This window comes from Brassica napus, chromosome C2 (assembly GCF_020379485.1).
Source record: "Brassica napus cultivar Da-Ae chromosome C2, Da-Ae, whole genome shotgun sequence".
NCBI classification, from domain to species: Eukaryota; Viridiplantae; Streptophyta; class Magnoliopsida; order Brassicales; family Brassicaceae; genus Brassica; species Brassica napus.
The window spans coordinates 33,723,160-33,743,623 of record NC_063445.1 but is presented as its reverse complement, the minus strand read 5'-3'; the positions used below and the strand labels follow the sequence as shown (position 1 = coordinate 33,743,623).

The following is a 20,464-nucleotide window of genomic DNA, read 5'->3' as shown; positions in this document are numbered from 1 at the left end:
ACTCTACAAATCATATATGAAAGGTTTAAAAACATAAAAAAAAAGAGAAGAAGATATTTGAATACAAATGATGTAGATTTATGTGGGCTACACTTACGTATCTCGTCATATGTGTTTCCAATATCTTTCTTCTCTTTTTTTTTTAAGTTTATATAAAATTGAAAATTAATTTTTTTTAGTTTATATGAAGTAGGATGGGGAGTTTTAGGGTTTGCACATTTGGGGTTTAGGGATTTGGGTTTCATTTTAGTTTAGGGTTTATATTTACCGACGAATTAACGACGAAAAGTAAAATAAAAAAGCTAACCTCGCTCATTCCACGTAAGTTAACGAGGCTCTTACGACGTTTTAGTCTTACGTGGAATAAGCGAGGTCCGCTTTTTTAATTATAAATCGTCTCTTAGTCCACGTAAGTTAACGAGGCTCTTACGACGTTTACTGTTACCGTGGAATATGCGAGGTAATGTATTATAAATCGTCGTAAAATTCCCGTGAGATAACGTGGAAAGTACGACGACTGTCTCTAAACCCCTAAAACGAAACCCCAAATCCCAAACCACATCTTCTTTATCTTCTACTTCATATATCAAACACTTCTATCCTTTAACCTCAAGCAATTCATTCTAATCCAAACCGAAAATTATAAAAACACAATTCCTTTACTTATAATTAATGTCGATATCTTATTTATAAATAAACTCCCATTATCTTTAATTATATATAATAAATCAAACTCATACAAATATGAAATACATTAATCGGATTCATCGACATTCTCGTCATCACTTGAAACATCATCATTTACATGAAACTCGTCTTCAACAGCTTCCTCCGTGGGATCTTCGGTAAGATCTTCATACTCGTGATTATGCGGATCAATGAGAAGGATGTCATCAATTTCTTGTTCAGGTTCATGAACTTCATTTATTTGTTCTTCTTGCAATGGTGGTTCTTCTCCTACGATGATTCGTCCTCGAGGTGTAACTTTGATCACGGCTAACCAATTTATACCCGACTCTCTCATCCGTGGGTATGGAAGGAAGCTAACTTGGTCTGCTTGTGAAGCTAAGATGAAGGGCTCGAATTTGTTGTACCTCCGGCCACCGTTGACATCTACTACACCGAATTTGTTCAACCGAACACCTCTATTGACGACGGGGTCGAACCATTCACACTTGAAGAGGACGCATTTTAGCTTCAATATCCCTGGGAATTCGACTTCAATAATCTCCGTCAAGATTCCGTAGAAATCTGTTTCTCCTTTCACACAAATTCCATAGTTACTGGTTGCCCGCTGTTTACCATACTCATATGTGTGAAAAGTATAGCCTCGTGTGAAATACATCTGTGATGTGGTGACCTTTACAAGTGGAGATTGAATTACTTCGTGTAACCACTTAGGATAATCTGCATCGTCGTCATAATCAACCTATTTAAAAATAAAAAGAACGTTGAAATACAAATCATTCATGTATGAAAATTTTAAAAGTATTTGATTAATACCTGATTCTTCAACCACTTAACAAAGTGTTGATCTTTTCTTTTGTCTACGTCACTTGTGGATATACCAGGAAATGTTTCTTCGACTTGTGAAACAAACATGCTGTAAATTCACATTTTACATGAATTAATCTCTCTCAATTATATAATGTATACTCAATTTAAGTTACCTTTCAAAATAACGCATCAATGGATCCTCGCAATTGAGTAGAATATAGGTGTGTGCACTATGAGCGTCTTCTTCACTCGACCACCAAACCTGTTTTGATTTCCCACCAAGTCGTCCAATCTGGCTAAAGATTTCTGGAACACCAACAACTGCATATGTGGGCGCAACGCCACCATCATCATATCTTCTTGGAGCTCTTCTTCGTGTACGTACTTTTGACGCAAAGTAGTACGATGTGAAGTGAGAAACTTCTTCTGTCAAACTTCCAGCAATTATAGAACCTTCAACTTTGGCGAGGTTCTTTGCTTTTCCCTTCAAATATTTCATGGCTCGCTCGTACTGATACATCCATCCGTAATGTACCGGTCCACGAAGCAATGCCTCATATGGGAGGTGGATAGCTAGATGCTCCATCACGTCAAAAAAGCCTGGAGGAAATATCTTCTCCAAGTTGCACAATAAGATAGGAATGTTCTCCTGAAGCTGTTCTACGACTTCTTCTTTAAGAGTGCGTGTGCTCAAATCCCTGAAAAATGCTCCAATGCCTATTCCAAAAACAATTAAACACATTGTTAGTCAAATACTATTATTGTAAACTAAACCAATTTAATATTATTGTCCTATTGTAAACTACCTGCAAGTGCTTCATGTACGTTTGTTGGAAGTAGCTCCGCAAATGCAAATGGCAGAAGTCGTTGCATAAAGACATGACAATCATGACTCTTCATCCCGGAGAACTTTTGACCCTTTTCAACACATCTTGAAAGATTTGAAACATACCCATCAGGGAACTTCACTTCTGATGCCACCCAATTGAACAAAACCGACTTTTTTTCTGAAGACAATCTAAAAATTGGAACGGGAACTTGGCCATTGCTTTTTATATGTAACTCACTTCTTGAGCAAATATCCGGCAAGTCCAACCTCGATTTTATGTTGTCTTTTGTCTTCCCTGGGACATTCAATATTGTATTCATGATGTTCTCAAAGAAATTCTTCTCTATATGCATCACATCAAGGTTGTGGCGCAGAAGGAGATCCTTCCAATATGGTAACTCCCAAAATATACTCTTCTTGTGCCAGTTGTGATGAACACCGTAAGAATCAGGCATATTACGAGGGACATGCCAATTACCACCCCAGCGAACTGTTTCGTTAGCTCCGTAGTAGTCGATTTGCGCTTCAATTTGTTCTCCAGTTAGATATGGAGGAGGAGTGTCTCTCACAACCTTTTTGTGCCTAAACAAATTCTTGTTTCTTCGGTACGGATGGCCAACTGGAAGAAATCGACGGTGACAATCGAACCAACTTGTCTTTCTACCATTCTTCAGTTGAAATGCATCTGTCGTTCCATTACAATATGGACAAGCTAATCTCCCATGTGTAGTCCATCCAGACAACATCCCATAGGCAGGAAAGTCACTTATGGTCCACAAAAGCATAGCTCGCATCGTAAAATTCTTCTTCGTTGAGCAGTCATACGTCCTCACCCCTGTTGACCACAAATCCTTCAACTCTTTTATCAGTGGTTGTAGGAAAACATCAAGTGACCTTTTTGGATGCTTCGGACCGGGTATTAATATGGTCAAGAATAAAAACTCCCGTTGCATGCACATCTCCGGTGGCAGGTTGTATGGCGTAAGAAAGACAGGCCACAATGAATATTGTCTCCCTGACATTCCAAATGGACTAAATCCATCTGTGCATAATCCGAGGTACACATTCCGGCTATTGCTAGCGAAATTCGGATGTACTTTGTTAAAATGTTTCCAGGCTCTTGCATCTGATGGATGAGTCATCTCACCATCCGTCTGAGTATGCTCGGCATGCCACCTCATCTTTCCAGCAGTCTGCTCCGATTGGTACAATCTTTTCAATCTATCTGTAATTGGTAGGTACCACATCCTTTGGTACGGTACCCTATTACGTCCCCTTCCTTGCGGCTTGAATCGTGGTTTCTTGCAGAATCGACATTCTTCCAACTTCTCATCATCTCCCCAGTAGATCATGCAGTTGTCGATGCAAACATCTATCATCTCCGAAGGCAACCCAAGACTATAAACCAGTTTCTGAATCTCATAATAAGAATCAGCAGACTCATTGTCTTCCGGCAAATACTCTTTAAATAAATCTGCCCATTCGTTCATGCAACTTTCAGGTAGATTGTGATCAGTTTTAATATTCATCATTCTAGCAGCCAATGACAATTTAGAGAGACCTTCTCTACAACCACTGTAAAGTGGTTGATTTGCCGCATCTAACATTTCATAAAACTTTTTTGAATCTATGTTAGGTTCTTCATCTTCATCATCATGAGCTACGAATGCATCAGTTACCATATCATGAACCCTATCATAATCTACCATCGGCTGATCCTCCTGATGGTAACTATGTGCATTATGCAATTGATGATCAACCGGTTCTTCTTGAAAGTTGTTATTACTACTACTAGCTTCATTCTGATCATAACTATAACCTTCTCCATGTTGAAACCAGATATAATAATTTGGCGTGAAACCTCTATTTACTAAATGCTTCCAAACATTTTCACGATTTGCCAACTTTGAATTGTTACATTTCCTACAAGGACAGAATATTTTACCGCTTTCTTGGGCGAGCGGTGTAGAATCTGCTTGATGCATAAAACGCTCCAACCCAGCAAGATATTCTTTCGTCACTCTCCCGTTAGCATCTCTATGCATATACATCCACCTCCGCAACTCGAAAATATTTCCCAAGCCCGACATTTTTTTCACTTTTTTTTTTCTTGTTGGTGTGCTTAAAATTATGTTCAAACCTCCATATATATAGAAAATTTTCGAATCTGGTAGTTGAATTTTGCTAGGAATTTACGACGAAAAATTAGGTTGGTGGCAAAAAAAACGTGTTAAGTTGGTGGATTTCTCGTTCTTTCCTCGTAAGTTATTTCCTCGTAAAAATCATGCTAAAATTACGACGAATTTGCGACGAAACACATTTTTCTCGGAAAAACCACGTTAACTTACGACGATTTTACGAGGAAAAGCTTTACTCGGTATTTTACAAGGCCATTACGACGAAACTTTATTTCCTCGCAATTTCATCGTTAAGTCATCGTAATTTCATCGTTAAGTCATCGTAATTTCATGAGGAATAGTTTTCCTCGTTAAATTTCCTTGCTAAAACTGTGTTTTCTTGTAGTGAAAGGGTCTCGACTTTTCTTTCTGCGTAGGGAACTGTTTTTTTGTTTCCTTCTCAAAATCTCTGGCCAATACAATTAGAACAGGTGTTTCTAAGACACGGTTGTTCTCGCCCTTATTTAAACAACGTCCCTTCTCTTAATTACTATTTTTCTTTTTTTTTAAATCCTAATTTTACTAAGACACCCACCTAAGATCTCCCTATAAACATGCTCTTAGCTTATACCTACTACACACCCAATAACTCGTTTGTATGACTTCCAAATACAAACCACCTCTTCGTTTTTACTTTTTAAAACTTAATATTTAGACTATAAATTGTGGTTCTGTCAAATATGAATCGTTTGTTCTTATAAATTTACGATGAGAAAAATCTTACCGGTATATATCACAATTTGTAAACTTGGAAAAGTTTGACACTACATCACTAACGGAACTATGAAAGTGTTTACTCAAAAAGCAGATCTCGGGTAGCATCAGAGTTCTTGTCTGAAATATAAAGCTGATATTAGAAGCACTTAAATAAGATATGAAAAGATGATAAAACATTCAAAAGCTATTAAAGGACCAAAAAGAAGACATGTGACCAACATATCCCCTATTACATATTTTGTGGTAGAGAGATAGACATAATTATTCTATACTGTATTATATTTTTTAACTTCAGAGATGAGTTTTAGTTTGCTCTGAAATAGATTAGTAATGTATCCCTCAGTTATTCCTCATCGTTTGATTTTTAGAGTATATTGATGATACATATTGTAAATGATCTTACTCCGGCCTGGATACTAACAGGATGGTGTTATTCTCATTGAAGTATTGCAGTTGATAAGATGAAGAGGAAAAGAATTTATTGTTGCTATCTCAACTAGAAAAACATTACATGCGGAGCTTAAAGGTCACATAGTAAAGTGATGTTTGAGACAAAACTAATACAATTATACTAGGTTAAGATGGGAATGAACATTGTATAGTTAAATTATTTTTATGTATTATATTTTTTTGTATTGTAAAATAATATATATATATTGGATATATAAAAAGTTAGTAACTATTACGTATATAATTAAATTAGTGCGAATACATAAATAAATTTTATTAATCCAAGCAATTACTTTTCTATTTTATATTGTATATAATTAAATTTAAAAAATATATACATAGATATATAGTATACTTTTAATATTGATATATGTTAAATGATGCGTTATACTCATTTGTTTTTTGATGATTTGTATCTTTTTATAACAAAAACTTTAAGTAACTGATAACACAATTTTCATTGTGTGATGTTTTAAAAGTTTTAGTAATTTATAATTTTTAAAAACATTCAATACAAATTTTTAAATTTAAATATTAAGTTGTCAGTATTTATTCAAAACTTTTATCAAAAAAAAATTGTTCAAAGCAAATTTCAAAATTAAAATGTTTATGTATTTTCTATGGTATATAATTTAATTAAAAAGATATATATATATATATATATATATATATATATATATTAATCTCGATATTTATTAAATGACACTTCCTACTTATACGATTTTGTAATCATTTTTATTTCATAAAAAACTTAAACCATGGATCAAACAAATTTTTATGTGAGACTTTAAAAAAAATATAATATATACCGAAAAATTTAAATTTTAATTATATGGTTAATTTGATTTTTTAATTTATATTTTAATAATTTAAAGTTAAACATAAATGATAGAGGATGCACTAATTTGTATCAAATTTTTATTATTTTAAAGCATTAATTGTCATATATATTTTAACCACATTAGAAAATTTCGTAGTTTTTATTTAAGAAAATAATTGAAAACATTAATAATTAATTTATGGTTAGTTTAATTAAAATCTTATTATATATTTAGATGGACCAATCTATTTTTCTAAAGATTCTAAGAATGATTGTGGAGATGACACGTGGCTACTTAAAAAGTTTCAATGCTCCTCTTTTAATATATAGGGGATTACATGATGCGGTTTTGATTAGGACGATCACAGGCTTTACTACATGACTAGGCATAGGCATACGGGTTGGATTCGGGTCTTCGGGCTGGGTTTTTGTCTTTCTGGTCTTAAACATTTAGATCTAGATAGGTACCTACAACTTTTGGGTCGGGTTCGGATCGATTCAGATCTACAATTAAAATAACTGTAAAATAATTGTAATTTTCGGGTATATTTCAGGTTTGGGTCGGTTCGGGTATATAAAATCCTAAAAAGACCCAAATTACCCAAACTAGAATCCAAGATCCCAAAAATACTCGAAACCTATAAAAAAATACCCAAAACCCCTAAAATATTCATATACCCGAAAATACCCAAATTTTCGAAATCTGATCCAAAAACCTGAAAATACCTAAATTTTTTACTTGAACACCAGAATTAGATTTCTGAAAATCAAAAAATTTACCCGAAAGTGTATAAAAATATACCGAAATACTCAAATATATCTAATATATATACAATAAGTTTTGAGCAGTTCGTATATCCGATCGGATCTTGGATAAAGCCTGAACCCAAACCGAGATATGCAGGTGTAAAGAAAGATGACCCAACATGTACTTTAGCATAATCCAAACCCCTATTTGTATTTTCGAGTTGGTTCCGGTTTGGATTTTCAGATTCAGATAAAATATTCAGGCCTATGCATAACCTTATGGTACTACAAATTCAACAATAAATTGTATTACACTCAGTTTATGTCGAGATCGATTGATATTTTAGAATAAAAGTAATTTTCTATATTAAGAAAAAAAAATTAAAATCCTGATTAATACATTTTAATGGATCGTTTTTGTAAACACTATCTATAGAGAAAAACAATAGATGAAGCTCTCCTATAAATAAGAGTAGTCTATAAATAATACCACACACATGCCTTTAAAGTCTTAATCACTCCACACATTGAACGAACAGCCCCACACACACAATGGAACCAAAGCTGACACATCTTTGCTATTGCTTTCTACTTTTTCTTCCACTACTCTCTCAATCCGCCATAGCCAATCCTTCATCATCGCCAAACCATAGCAACAGTATCAACTTCATCGTATCCTCATGCCGCACCACGCGTTACCCTACTCTCTGCGTCAAATGCCTCGCGGCTTTCGCCAGCAAAATCAGCCGTAACGAAAACCGGTTAGCTCAAACCGCTCTAGCCGTTACTCTAGTCCGGGTTCGGTCCACGACGGCCTACGTAGCTAAGCTGACTAAAGCAAGAAGTGTCAAACGCAGAGAGTACTTAGCCGTGAAAGATTGTGTGGAGAATCTTGGAGATGGCTTAACGATGTTGGCTCAGTCGATGAGGGAAATGAAACGAGTGGGTCGATCCGGTCGTGGTCAGCAAGAATTCTTGTGGCGGCTGAGTAACGTTGAGACTTGGGTTAGCGCTGCTTTAACGGATGAGACAACTTGTCTTGATGGCTTTGATGGGAAGTTTATGGATGGTGTGGTGAAAATGGCGATTAGAAGACGAGTGGTGCATGTGGCTCGAGTTACCAGTAATGCATTGGCTCTTGTAAACCGGTTCGCGTCTCGTCATAAATCATAGATTCGAGTAAAAAATCAAAAGAGTATTCGGTCCTTAATTAGTTTTTGTCATATCTTCCTTTTTCTTCTGTTTCGCTTTTGTTTCTTTATGATAGTTTGTATTTATTTGTAGTCTTGCGATATGTTTATGCTTTTGTCATGGTTTGCGTAGAGATAACGGTTATATATGTTGAGTTTATGGAAAAATGGCCACAAATTAAGAGTAGTTTTGTTTACTTCTGGCAGAAAATATTCGATATTTAAAATGCCGTTTGCTAAAACATTTTCGTTTCCAATGTTACGTAGTGGCAAAAATGTCATTTTATATCTAATATATCGCAATATGTTCAATTAATATTTGATTTATATCACTGTACGAAAACCTACCTGAATTCGAAAATTTCAAATAACATACCTGTTATTAATGTTCCTGTTATTAATGTTTTTTGGTGAAATCATACACAATTCGACACATCATATGCTACCTCATCTTATTTTTCCAACGAGAATACCACACGTGTACAATTTTTTTATTAAAAAAAAAGACAAAACAGTCATTTTATAAAAAACAATTTATTAGAAAATGTAAAATTTTATAAATTTATATTATTTAGTTAAATTAACAAAAACTAATTAAACAATAAAATATTAATCTTATGCAAGCGGTATATTTGTAAATTTTATGATCCTATCACAATATTGTCCTTATAAAAGTTATATATGTGTTTTAATGATTCAAATGCAATGCTATTGGTTCTTCATAAGTATATATTTTTATGATTTTGTTAAAAAATTTAGATTTTACTTCGGGTGATCCAAACTGATCCTATAACCCGATGTGGAAGAAAACCGATCCAAACCGATGTTTATCGATCCATACTTACAAAAATATATGTATGGGTCGTAGGACGGGTTACAAAATATAACCAAAATCCGAAAACCCGATATGAACCTAACGGGTACCTGAACGCTATATTTAAAGAATTTATGATGTAAATTGACTATATAAGATTTACAAATATATCTCTCATATAAGATTAAAATTTATTATTTAATTATTTTTTGTTATTTTTACTAAATATACAAATTTATAAATTTTACATTTTCTAAAAAATATTTTGGTTATTTTTTTGGAAAACAATTGTACACGTGGCATCCTCATTAGTAAAATTAGATGACTTAGCATCCACGTCAGCAAACTTAGATGACGTGGCGGCTAAAGTGAAGACCGATGTATAATTTTGCCAAAAAAATAAACAGTAGGTATGTTATTTTAAATTTTTTGAAAATTTATGTATGTTTTTGCACGGTGATATAAGTCGAATATGAATTGAACATATTGCGATATGTTGGATATGAATTGGCTGTTTTCCCGTTATGTAATACAAGAAGTTACTTTTCACTAAGTCTTACTCACTACCTTGGCATTGAGGTCTTTATACACAAAAAGGAAACATAAGAGGATTACTCAACAATCCTACAAACTAGGACACGTAATCGCACAACTAGGAAACATAATTGCACAATTTTCTTTCGGATCAAATACATATTCATATTTGAGTTAACTATTGGAATAGGAATTGTAACCTCAGTAATCAAATACATATACTTTCAGATCTATGCAGAATGCAGATATTTTTTGGGGATATGCCTAAAACTAACCTAAAACTCTCCGGGTGCTGAGTCGTTGAGATAAAGCCTGAACTCTATTGGCTCGTCCTCCCGAGGATATATACTTTCAAATGAACATATATGCCGGGAATTGTATATTGTTGAATCGTTCAAATTAACTATTTTTACCTTTTTGACCACCTCGAATGGAGCTAATTCTTACAACCGAAAGAGTTTCGTTATGTTCACACGTTGCGCATGAGCATTTTATAAAATCTAAATAGTCTTATCTATGATGAGAAGGCATTACTTCTTTCTAGATAGGTACGTAATTTTTAGCATATCGGGAGCAGGTGGGAAACTTTATCAATTGACTAAACATTGAGTGCTCTTTTAGTTAATATAAACAAAATTTCAAATTACTAGTTTTCTGGAAAGGCATAATAATTTGTAGAAGGTGAGTAGGTGACGATTAGGTTATCGCCACATTTGCAAAACATGCAGTTATTTAAAATAATGTTTAGCAATACTGCTTTCCTTGTCAGAAAAGCATTTTAGTTCAATAAACGAGGGCTAGGCATAAATATTCATTACTTGTTTTATACATGTTACTTTGACCTATATTGTTGAATTTTGCTACTTATAAATACAAGATAAATAACAAACATAAAAAAAAAGTTAATGATTCACTTTAATTTTACTCGTTACTTATTTTACGATTAAAAAATTGATAAATAAACCATAAAAATAAAAATCCTAAACATATATTTATTTGTCGTAAAAAGTAAGCAATACTTCATATCAAAATATATGTATTTTGTCTTTCCTCTTGCAAATATTTTATTTGAAATAATTTTCATGTTTTAATTAAGTTGAGTAAAAAAAAATTTCATAACCTTCTCAATATTATCCTCCAAACAATTTTTAGAAACGTGGAAATATATCTAAATAATTCATAAGTATTAGTAAATAGAAAATAATCGAACGAAACAAATAATTTATAAATAACATATTTTTGGACAAGTATCGGAAAGAGTAACATCTTTAGACAAAGTATTTGAAAACGGCTACATATTTTCGAATAGTTAAATATAAATATAAAAATTCATTACTCGGCGAAAGTAAATCTAAGTATTAAATATACGGAAAAAACAAGTCCTCGACAATAAACAACACAACTTTTGCTAACCATCAAGTAGTCTCGAAGAATATTTAAATCTGGTGAGTGTTAAAAATCGGGAAAATGGTCAATTCTTCTATAAACTAACAACTCCCGGTTTTTTAACACACGAACTTTGATGCCAAGCCGAAACCCACACGAACAAATTTATTTTTTGAATTACATACACGAACTTTTGATTTTAACCTAATTGCCACAAACCGTAAACAGTGTTATGTTAGCCGTCAACAGCTTTAATCTCTCATTTAAATCTGGTTAAATAAAGAGGAAAACAACTTTGTATTGCTTTTCTTCTTCACTTAGGGATTAATTCAATATTAGGATTTACGACAACATAGCTTTCACGATGACAGAGCAAAAAAGAATTATCATTGTGAGATGAGACTTCCATATTTCAATTTACTTTTAGGAGATAATAGTCATAGAAAATATAAAAAAAAGTCATAGACTTCAGTGCAGAGAAGGCTTACAGTATATGCATCATTGGTTCCTTGTGGAATATATAAAGACATTATTCAAGTGCTCGGGAGTGTCGGGATTTTCGTGTGTTAATCTCTTGCTTTCCGGTCCAGTGCGTGCAGAAAAGGGGTCTCTTGGTGTATGTTACGTCTATGTAATGGTTGCTTCGAGGCTTTGATTCTGCTCATCCTTTCGTTTGCTCCGTTGCTCCTCCCTCGTCCTTTTCGTGCTTCTAGGCTCTGAGGCTTTCCTCGCCGCCAATTCAGTCTGAGCTCTTCTCATGCCGCTGCGATAGCCAGTTCCTGAAAAGTATGGTTTTGCAATGGTTATTGGCTTCTCTGTTGGCTCCTATTCTCATTGTTGATGACTGTTTTCTTGTGACTGTTTTCTTGTAGAATATGGCCATTAGTGATGAGAAGCACTTAGGCTTTGGATTGGTAAACTCCATGGGATGGGATCGGGTCTCAGTTTTTGCCTCTGTTCTTTAGCTTCTCTGTTTCTGTTTTTCTTTTGTATAGTTTGGTTACCTTATTAATGAAAACCTTTTCTTCAAAAAAAAATATATTCAACTTCCACGAAAGCTTTCTCTCTCACAGATTTCTCTGTTTCTACAACAAGAGAGCTTGAGAATGGTTTATCTTCAAATTTTCCATTCATAGACAAACAACAACACATAATTGCCGCAAAACAAAATAGATCATACCAGAAAAACATTAAAATCCAAAAGACAGCACATAAAAAGCCTTAAAACAATCCAAAATAATAAGTCAATTTGAAATACATCCTAATTCTGAAACAATAAAGTATGTTAGTCGACCACTTGACTTTGTGTTGGTTGACTTGATCCTTCTACTTGTGCGACATTCTTCTTCTTTGGTGGTCTTTGAACTGGGACTCCAATATTTTTGCACTTCCTTGCATTATGTCCACCTTCTCCACATCGGCCACAATGAATGATCCTTTTCTCCCTTGAAACCTTTGAAGGAGATTGATTCCTAACCTTAGTCTTTTTCTTACTTGGAGACTCGTTCCTTTCTTTTATCCGCTTAGGAATTTTCTTTCTTCCTCTTGATGATTCTGGTTCTGTTGGTGGTGGAATAATCTCTGAATCTCCTGTTTTTTTCCAAAAGTTTATCCCATGGACAGCCTTAATTGGTGTTTCATACTGCTTTCTCCACGTCGAGGTGAGGTAACAAGCAGCCATATAATCCTCTTGTTTGCGCTTCTTTGCAGAAATGAATTTCAGGGCATGACGACAAGGCAATCCCGGCATCTCCCACTTTCGACAAGTGCAAGTACGATCAACCATTTTCGTTTTGTATGAACTGTTTTTCTCTTTCACTTCAAATACCTCATATCCGCAAGGATATATAGTGCAATGACGTATTTTACGTTGCTCCTCGCTGACCTTTTCCATTGCTTTTAGACTGAATTTCCCTCTGTGATTCATTGCTTTCATCTTCCTTGCCTCAATGCGCAACATAGCTCTTCTGCGTATTGTTTCCAACATTTCCACGAGTGGCATTGATCTAGCAGGGTCAACCGCATGATTAAAAGACTCAGATATGTTGTTGCTTACATCATCACAAGTCGAGGATGGAGTAAAGAAGGCAAGGCTGCAATTTTTGGAATTCTTCATCATCATCGAATCATATACACTCATGTCATATGCCTTCACCTCATCCACCCTCTTGTTGTACTGCGCCATGTTGTAGCTCTTGGAATTTGCCTTTCATGTCAGCTCTATGCGGATGTTTCTTCTTTAAGTTTGCGTAAATATGTCTTGCACACATCCTGTGCTCAACCATTGGCAAGATATTTGATACTGCATTAAGTAACCCCTGAAAATAAATAAAAACTTCATTTTTATCCTCATACTAACATAAATAAGCTCTAAAAATAAAGAAAAACTTTGATATTATTACCTTTTGTCTATCTGATATGATAGTGAAGCCTTCACCATCATGGAGATTCAGGTCCGTCTGCAATTTCTCAATAAACCAAACCCAATTGTCTTCACTCTCGACGTCAACAACAGCCCACGCTATAGGAAACATTTGGTTATTTGCATCTCTGCCAACAGCTGCTAACAACTGACCCTTTGTTGTGCACTTGAGGAAGCATGCTTCAAGACCAAAGATCGGTCGACAGTGAGCACACCAAGTCTTCTTCAATGCAGAAAAGCAAACGTAAAATCTATTGAAAACATCTGAACCATCATCTCCGTTGAATGTCTCGAGCTCTACCGTTGAATCCTCATTGGACCTAGTTTAAAACAAATAAATATTAAGTTCAAATAAAGACAAAACCTGACATTTATAAATACAAAACATGAAACACTTACTCTAACAACTCTAGCCGGTAATCTTTAAGCCTTGAGAACTGCTGATCATTCTCCTCTTTGATCATTTCTAAAGCCCTTGTCTTTGCATTTCTACACTGATCTATGGTCACCGTCAATTCCCAACGCTTCTGAATATCAACCAATATCTCCTTTGGCATAATCTTGGGGTCGTCTCTAAGATCATCTTTGAACAACTTGGCAATGACTTCTTGTATAATCAGCCTTGAGTACCCACTTTTACTGCAACTATGATCCTTCACATACACTTTAACCATCCATTTTTGCAATGGTGCTTCATAGGAGCAGTATATCCTCCACATACAAGCTTCTTCTCCTTCTTCTGTTTCACTAGCACATTTGAGTTCAGATTTGTCTTTATCCCAACGGACATACTTCACATTCCAACCATATTTTAACACATAATCTACCATCGCTTGCTTGAAAGCCTGTAAACTATCAAAGGCTTGTTTTAACTGAAGCTCACCACTGCCTTTCTTGTATGTGAAGTAACCATTTCCTTCATTAGCATCTTGATCATCATCTGAGCCGACAGGTGTAGCAAACAAATCAACATCTTCATCTACAAAATCCCTCACATTTCTCTCAACTCTTGCTTCTTCATAACATGGAGACCTATCTCTCTCAGTATCTCTCTCAGTATCTCTTTCATACTCATATCTCTCTGCATCTCTTTCATTTTCTTCCATCCCTGCCTCGTCTCTCTCTGTTTCACACTCCAAAAATATGTTGCTACTGCAAAAATAAACAGCAGGCCATCAAAAGGAGAGTAAAATGACCTGATTTTGAGAATTTCAGAGATAAACAAAGTTCACTTACCTCATTCTCGAGCTTTGTTTGGTGCCAATCCACCAATTGCATAAAACACGTCTCTAGCTAATGAGAATACCGATTAGAATCACCCTCATTCTACAGAAAGTCTTTTCACTCTCTCTTTTCTGTTTTTGTCGTGAAACCTAATTCTGATTTTATTCCCCAAGAAGAAGAAGACTAAAACGACGTGATTTTTTTTTTGTTTGGCTTAACCAGAATTAAATGAGAAACTAAACCAAATCAGACATGTCATTAAGCCGTTGACGGCTAACATAACACCGTTTACGGTTTGTGGTAATTAGGTTAAAATCATGTAACTCAAAGAATAAAGTTGTTCGTGTGGGTTTCGGCTTGGCGTTAAAGTTCGTGCGTTAAAAAACCGGGAGTCGTTAGTTCATGGAGGAATTGGCCATTTTCCAGTTAAAAATCAAGATTACTAAGAAAATGCATCAAAAAACTGCCGTATAATGGATAAACAAATCGTACAGAGTTCAGATCACCATAACGTGGAACGCAAGTGAAGGATTAAAAGTGTTGAAACAATTAGAGCGGAACATAATTAAAAGCCTCTATGCAAAGTTCAACAGGATACAATACTATAGGAGGAACAGCTTTATGGACTTAAAACCTTGAACACATACTCTGTAGAAAATATTCGAAGGAAGTAAACACAAATAAGATAAAGAGAACAAATTTTGACCAAAAAAAAAAAGAAAAGAGAAAAAATAAGAGAACACAACTCAATAATAACTCACAAAACATGACCCAAAGCAGATCAGAAACCAAGTTATCCGATACAACACCGTAGGAACTTGGATATAAATTTGACTTTGAATCCGGTTTCAGAATAACCAATCTACCGAACCTGAACAATACCAGCACTAACCAGCTTCTGTATCTTGTTCATCACCATTGGGTTCTTCATATGCTCTTGTGCCGCTTTTGGGTTCTCTTGGAAATCAACCAGTACCTGCGATATTCATTCCACAGAACTCTCAAACTCAGCCTGTGAGCTATGAATCGATTTCAGATACAATTTTCACTTCTGTTTATACCTGTCTCATCACCGGATCAGACAATATGTTCTGAACTTCTGGATCTTGCATCGCCTTTGCTTGTCTCTCCTTCAATTCTTCTGGTGTCAGGTCACCGCGGTTCGCTTTGTTGATCTGCTCCACACATCTGAGTGATAACATAGCAAACAATTTCAATACACCGACTCAGATTACATGAATTTAACAGTAGCAGACAAGCAACAGTTGCAAACCTTCTAACACCATCGAGCAACTCCTGGTTCTTAGGATCATGCTTCAGCCCTTCTTGATACGTCTCCATGGCTTTGTCGTACTCCTTCATGAAAAACTGAATAGCTCCTTTCCGACTGTATCCTTTGGTGAAGCTAGAGTCAAGCTCAATGCATTTCTCCGCATCTTTCAATCCCTCTGGTAAAGCTCCTAGCTTGGTGTAACAAGCAGCTCTGTTGCTGTACGCCTGCAGACCAGGAAAGAAAACACCCACTCAGATTCAATGTTTCCTTATACAAGGTGCTTAGCTCAAGACGAAACTGAAATGCTCTCACCCTCACGTCCTTTGGGTTTCTTTTGATTGCTTCTGAATAGTGCCTCACCGCCTCTGGATACTTTTGCTCTTTAAAAAATCCATTACCTTCATCCAAGGAGTGATGTCCAATGCTTTATCCTTTATATCAAATAACGACGTTGGTTGTTAATCAAAGGTCAGTTACCTTTGTCACGCTCCTCCTCGGCTACCTTAGGATCAAAGTACTCCTGTTGCTCCAGCTCTTTCTCAGCTTTCTCAGCATCGTTTAGTTTCTTCAACGTATCAGGATTCCGATGTTCTGTAAGCGCTTTTTGAAAAGTCTCGATCGCAGGTTCAAAGTCCTTTGAGCATTTCGCCATCTTCACCAGCGCAGAACCTTTCCTAGTCAAAGCTTTTGCTATCATCTTGAAGTCAAAACGAAGCTCTCTGCCTCTCTCAACAGCCTTGTCACAGTCTTGAATGCACTCCTCATACTGACATTCGATTCGAAGAAATTAGCCCTCAAAACGCCAAACACAAACACATAAAACACGTCTACATCCAGATGAACTATAACAGAACAATTAAAAACTTCAATCCAAAACATCTTAATCTCCAGCAAGAAGCAGATCCAAGTTATTAAAACTCATCAAAATGACAAAAATGCACAACAACTATCTAGTTCATGAAAATTAGATTCCTTTCTTCCTCTAAAGATACGAGCGTAAAGCCAATTCCTCAGAAAAGAACACTTAACAGAGTAACACAAGGACAACAGCAGCAACAAACAAAACTGAACGTGTAAGGAAGTTAAAGCAAGTACCTTTCCCATCTCAAGATAAACGGCAGCACGGTTCGTGAGATAGGAAATGTCCTCATCGTCAAGCTCCATCGCCTTACTATAATGTTCAATAGCCTTCTCAAACTCCTTCTTCTTGTAGGCAGCGTTTCCTTGCTCTTTCTCCTTCTTCGCCTCCTCCTTCCTCTCTTTCTTCTCCCTCTCCTCCTCCGTCAACTCCATAGGCTCCGGCTCCGGCTCAGGCTCCGGTTCAACCTTCTTCACCGGCTCAGCCTCTTTCATCTCCGTGTCTTCACCCTTCGCACCACCAAACTTAACACTCAACAAAACACCCAACGCCTGCATCACTCTCTTATCCTTCATGTACAAATTAAGATTATTAGGGTTCTTCTGAATCTCCTGCATCGTCTTCACGAAATCAGGCTGCTGCAAATAAACCCTAGTCCCCGGATCCGCCGTCAGCTTCGCCCACATCTCCTCCCCTTGGAACGCCTCAACGAACGGATTCGACGATGGCCCGCGAGGTCTCGACGCGTCGGCTAACCCCGACTTCAACGTCTCGTTACTCGGATCAACCTCTAAGCCTTTCTTATACGCATCGGCTGCTTCTTTGTACTGAGATAGGCCCATGTATGCCGCGCCTAATCGGCTGTACCCTTTGGCCCAGTCCGGTTTGAGCTCTATGGTTTTCTTGGCGTCGGATAGTGCTTCGGCGTAGCGGTGGAGGGATGCGTAGGCGGCGGATCGGTTCGAGTAGAGGATGTGGTTGGTTGGGGAGAGGTTGATTGCTTCGGTGAAGTGGGTGATTGCGGCGGCGTAATCGCCGGAGGAGAAGGCGGCGTTTCCTTTTGATTTTGCTTCTTCTGCCATTGACGATGGAATCGAATGCTATTAGTGTTGTGTGGCATCTTCGATGTTGGCGAAAGCTTAAAAAGAGAGAGGAGAACTGAGTATGGTGAGCGACCGGGAGAGACGACGAGAGGGTTCTCGAAATTTCGATTTGTTTTTCTCCCTGTTCCGGAACACGGTAGGCGCTACTCGGGCGGTCGGGTTGGGCCTAGCGCCTAAAAAGAAAATCGGGGATTAATCGGAAATTATGCGGGACAGAATTTTTAGATGGTTTACTATGTTATAAAACATGTTAATCTTCAACTGTGTATAACATTAATACATTTTCATGTTTAAGATTGTATAAAACACACAAATAGAATATATAAACTTAATATAGTGTAATTTTCATCAAAATTATGAATATAAATGATATTTATAAAATTTTAGATCAAATAAACAAATAAAAATATTATTTAAACCTATTTGGCATAAACCGGAGCGGAAAAATGACGCGTAGCGCCTAAACGGCCGATTTTTAGAATCGGGGTTTTTCTGACCTGACCTTGGAACGCATAGCTCCAGGGAGAGGTCAAACCTCTGACCTTGGGGTTAACAGCCACATGCTCTAACCAACTGAGCTACTGAAGCTTTTAAAATATTGTAAATCTTTCACGTATATTACTCAATAATATGCGTTAGGGAGGTGTTGAGGCGCGCAACATTGTTCTGAAGCGTCTTGAGGTAGGAAAGAGCGCATAGTAAACACACTTGTTAGTTTGATATGGCCTATAAAATTATAGTTTTGATTCGTTTAACTCGTTACCTTATATATTTTACTATTTTAATAATTATCATAGTAGCATACATGTTTATTTTATTGTATAGTTTGAATCTTTTGGCTGAGAATACCACATCTATACATCTAATTTCATACCGTTTTTATGGTTGATATTGTGATATTGTGATATTGGATTACCAATCAAACTTTTCATATGTTTCAGTAAATGAAATAGCATTCACACTGATTTTGTATTAAGTATAGCTGAACGACTAGTAATATTCACACACACACACACACACAAAACTGGAAAGAATGTCAAATTATAGAATCTTGCAAGTCCTTTTCCTGCGACAATGATCCCATGCGGCGGCGATCCTCATTTGAACTTTCTCAAAATCATAAACCCGACACGGAATCGTGATTCGACCCGGGTAATCGAACCCATGAACCAGCTCTGCTTGCTCCAACAACTCTCCGAACAATGGGTAATTAAAGTAGATCAACGGCACCACAACCCGCCGCGTGTCAGCGTCTGATTCGCCGACGTGAACCACCAGATGTCCTTTCGGAACAACCTTCATCAACGGAGACGCGTTCGGATCCTTACCCAGTCGGATCTTGCTATTACCCGAAATCTTCTCGCCACCGCATAATCTCTTGGCTCCACGGCTTAGACACCGTGCTAATCAGCGGATTCCGGCGATCGGGTTTGTGATTCGGGTCCTGCATTGACGTTTATTCGTTTGAGTTCTTCTGCATCGAATCCATTTGAAGATCTTGACAAATCTGTGTCCCATTTTGAAACCTATGACTCTCTCCATGCCTGTTCTGTCAGATACCGATTAAACGAATGTGAAGAAAGTAGAGGCTTTTAGACAAAACAATGAGATGGGTTTATCTTAAATCGTATTTCAAGAAATGGGTTTGATTAAGTTTTTGTTCTCTCTGTTTTTTTAAAAAAAGTTGGAGAAGACTGTTTGGGTACGAGAAGGAAGGGAAACCTCTTATATGGCTTTGAGAGCTGCGGCCTATGCGATGGTGGTAGAATAAGTGTGCGTGCACTTTTTAATGTACACTTCTGCACATCAAGTCATTGATAGCTTATAGCTTAGTTCTCCAAGTCTTTTGTTTTGGTTAAATTTTTATTTTTATTTTAAACAAGTTCTTAAGAATTGGTAGTACTGTATTTCCGTATTTTTTTTCTCAGGTAGATATTTAGAAATGTCAAATTTCTTCCATTTTATTCTTCTAATTGTGCAACCATTTGCATTCGTAGATCCGTAGTTTTCATTTTTTCAAGTAAAGTTACAAAAAGTTGAAATCTTGTAACAAAAAATTACGAAATTTTCATTTTATCATTTTCAGAACAAAAAAAATGAATATCTTGTCTTTTCTAATTGCTTTTCCATATAAGACGATAGTTTAAGGATCCGAAACCAGAAGAGAAATTACATGAATCTTGCCTATCACAATGGAGATCTACTATATCGTTTAACTTGACAATTTGTAAAGATATTTTACCACTTAATTATCCCAAAGAAAATTAGTTATTTAAATTTATTTTTCTGATAACTTAGTGATTGTGGCATATGTAACAACTAATTGGAACTTGGAAGCATCTGCGATGATTCGATTTGATTTTGTTAGTGTTTATGATCTAAGGAAGAAGATGAAGTTGTAACAAAATTTTCTCATTTCCGT

The 20,464-nt window shown here is 36.1% G+C and overlaps 4 protein-coding genes and 1 pseudogene across 4 annotated transcripts; 1 reads left to right on the top strand and 4 right to left on the bottom strand.

Moving 5' to 3' along the window:
* Window positions 1–7,515: 7,515 nt before the first annotated feature.
* On the top strand, window positions 7,516–8,624 carry LOC106399303 (pectinesterase inhibitor 9-like). The gene has a single exon (XM_022696874.2). The coding sequence runs from the start codon at window positions 7,790–7,792 to the stop codon at window positions 8,408–8,410; it is 621 nt and encodes a 206-aa protein (XP_022552595.1). The 5' UTR covers window positions 7,516–7,789; the 3' UTR covers window positions 8,411–8,624.
* Window positions 8,625–12,446: 3,822 nt separating this feature from the next.
* Window positions 12,447–13,346, bottom strand: LOC111203169. Its single transcript, XM_022696652.1, has one exon. The coding sequence runs from the start codon at window positions 13,344–13,346 to the stop codon at window positions 12,447–12,449; it is 900 nt and encodes a 299-aa protein (XP_022552373.1).
* Window positions 13,347–13,381: 35 nt separating this feature from the next.
* LOC111203170 lies at window positions 13,382–14,824 on the bottom strand. Its single transcript, XM_022696653.1, has 4 exons — window positions 14,820–14,824; window positions 13,983–14,735; window positions 13,564–13,903; window positions 13,382–13,432 (listed from the first exon to the last, which is right to left on the bottom strand). Exons 1-4 carry the CDS (start codon window positions 14,822–14,824, stop codon window positions 13,382–13,384), a joined length of 1,149 nt encoding a protein of 382 aa, XP_022552374.1.
* Window positions 14,825–15,345: 521 nt separating this feature from the next.
* Window positions 15,346–18,148, bottom strand: LOC106402021 (hsp70-Hsp90 organizing protein 3). The gene is made up of 6 exons (XM_013842653.3): window positions 17,176–18,148; window positions 16,558–16,846; window positions 16,393–16,478; window positions 16,081–16,304; window positions 15,869–15,995; window positions 15,346–15,783 (listed from the first exon to the last, which is right to left on the bottom strand). The coding sequence occupies exons 1-6, from the start codon at window positions 18,019–18,021 to the stop codon at window positions 15,670–15,672; spliced, it is 1,686 nt and encodes a 561-aa protein (XP_013698107.1). The 5' UTR covers window positions 18,022–18,148; the 3' UTR covers window positions 15,346–15,669.
* Window positions 18,149–19,013: 865 nt separating this feature from the next.
* On the bottom strand, window positions 19,014–19,756 carry LOC106400705 (annotated as a pseudogene).
* Between the last annotated feature and the right edge of the window lie 708 nt (window positions 19,757–20,464).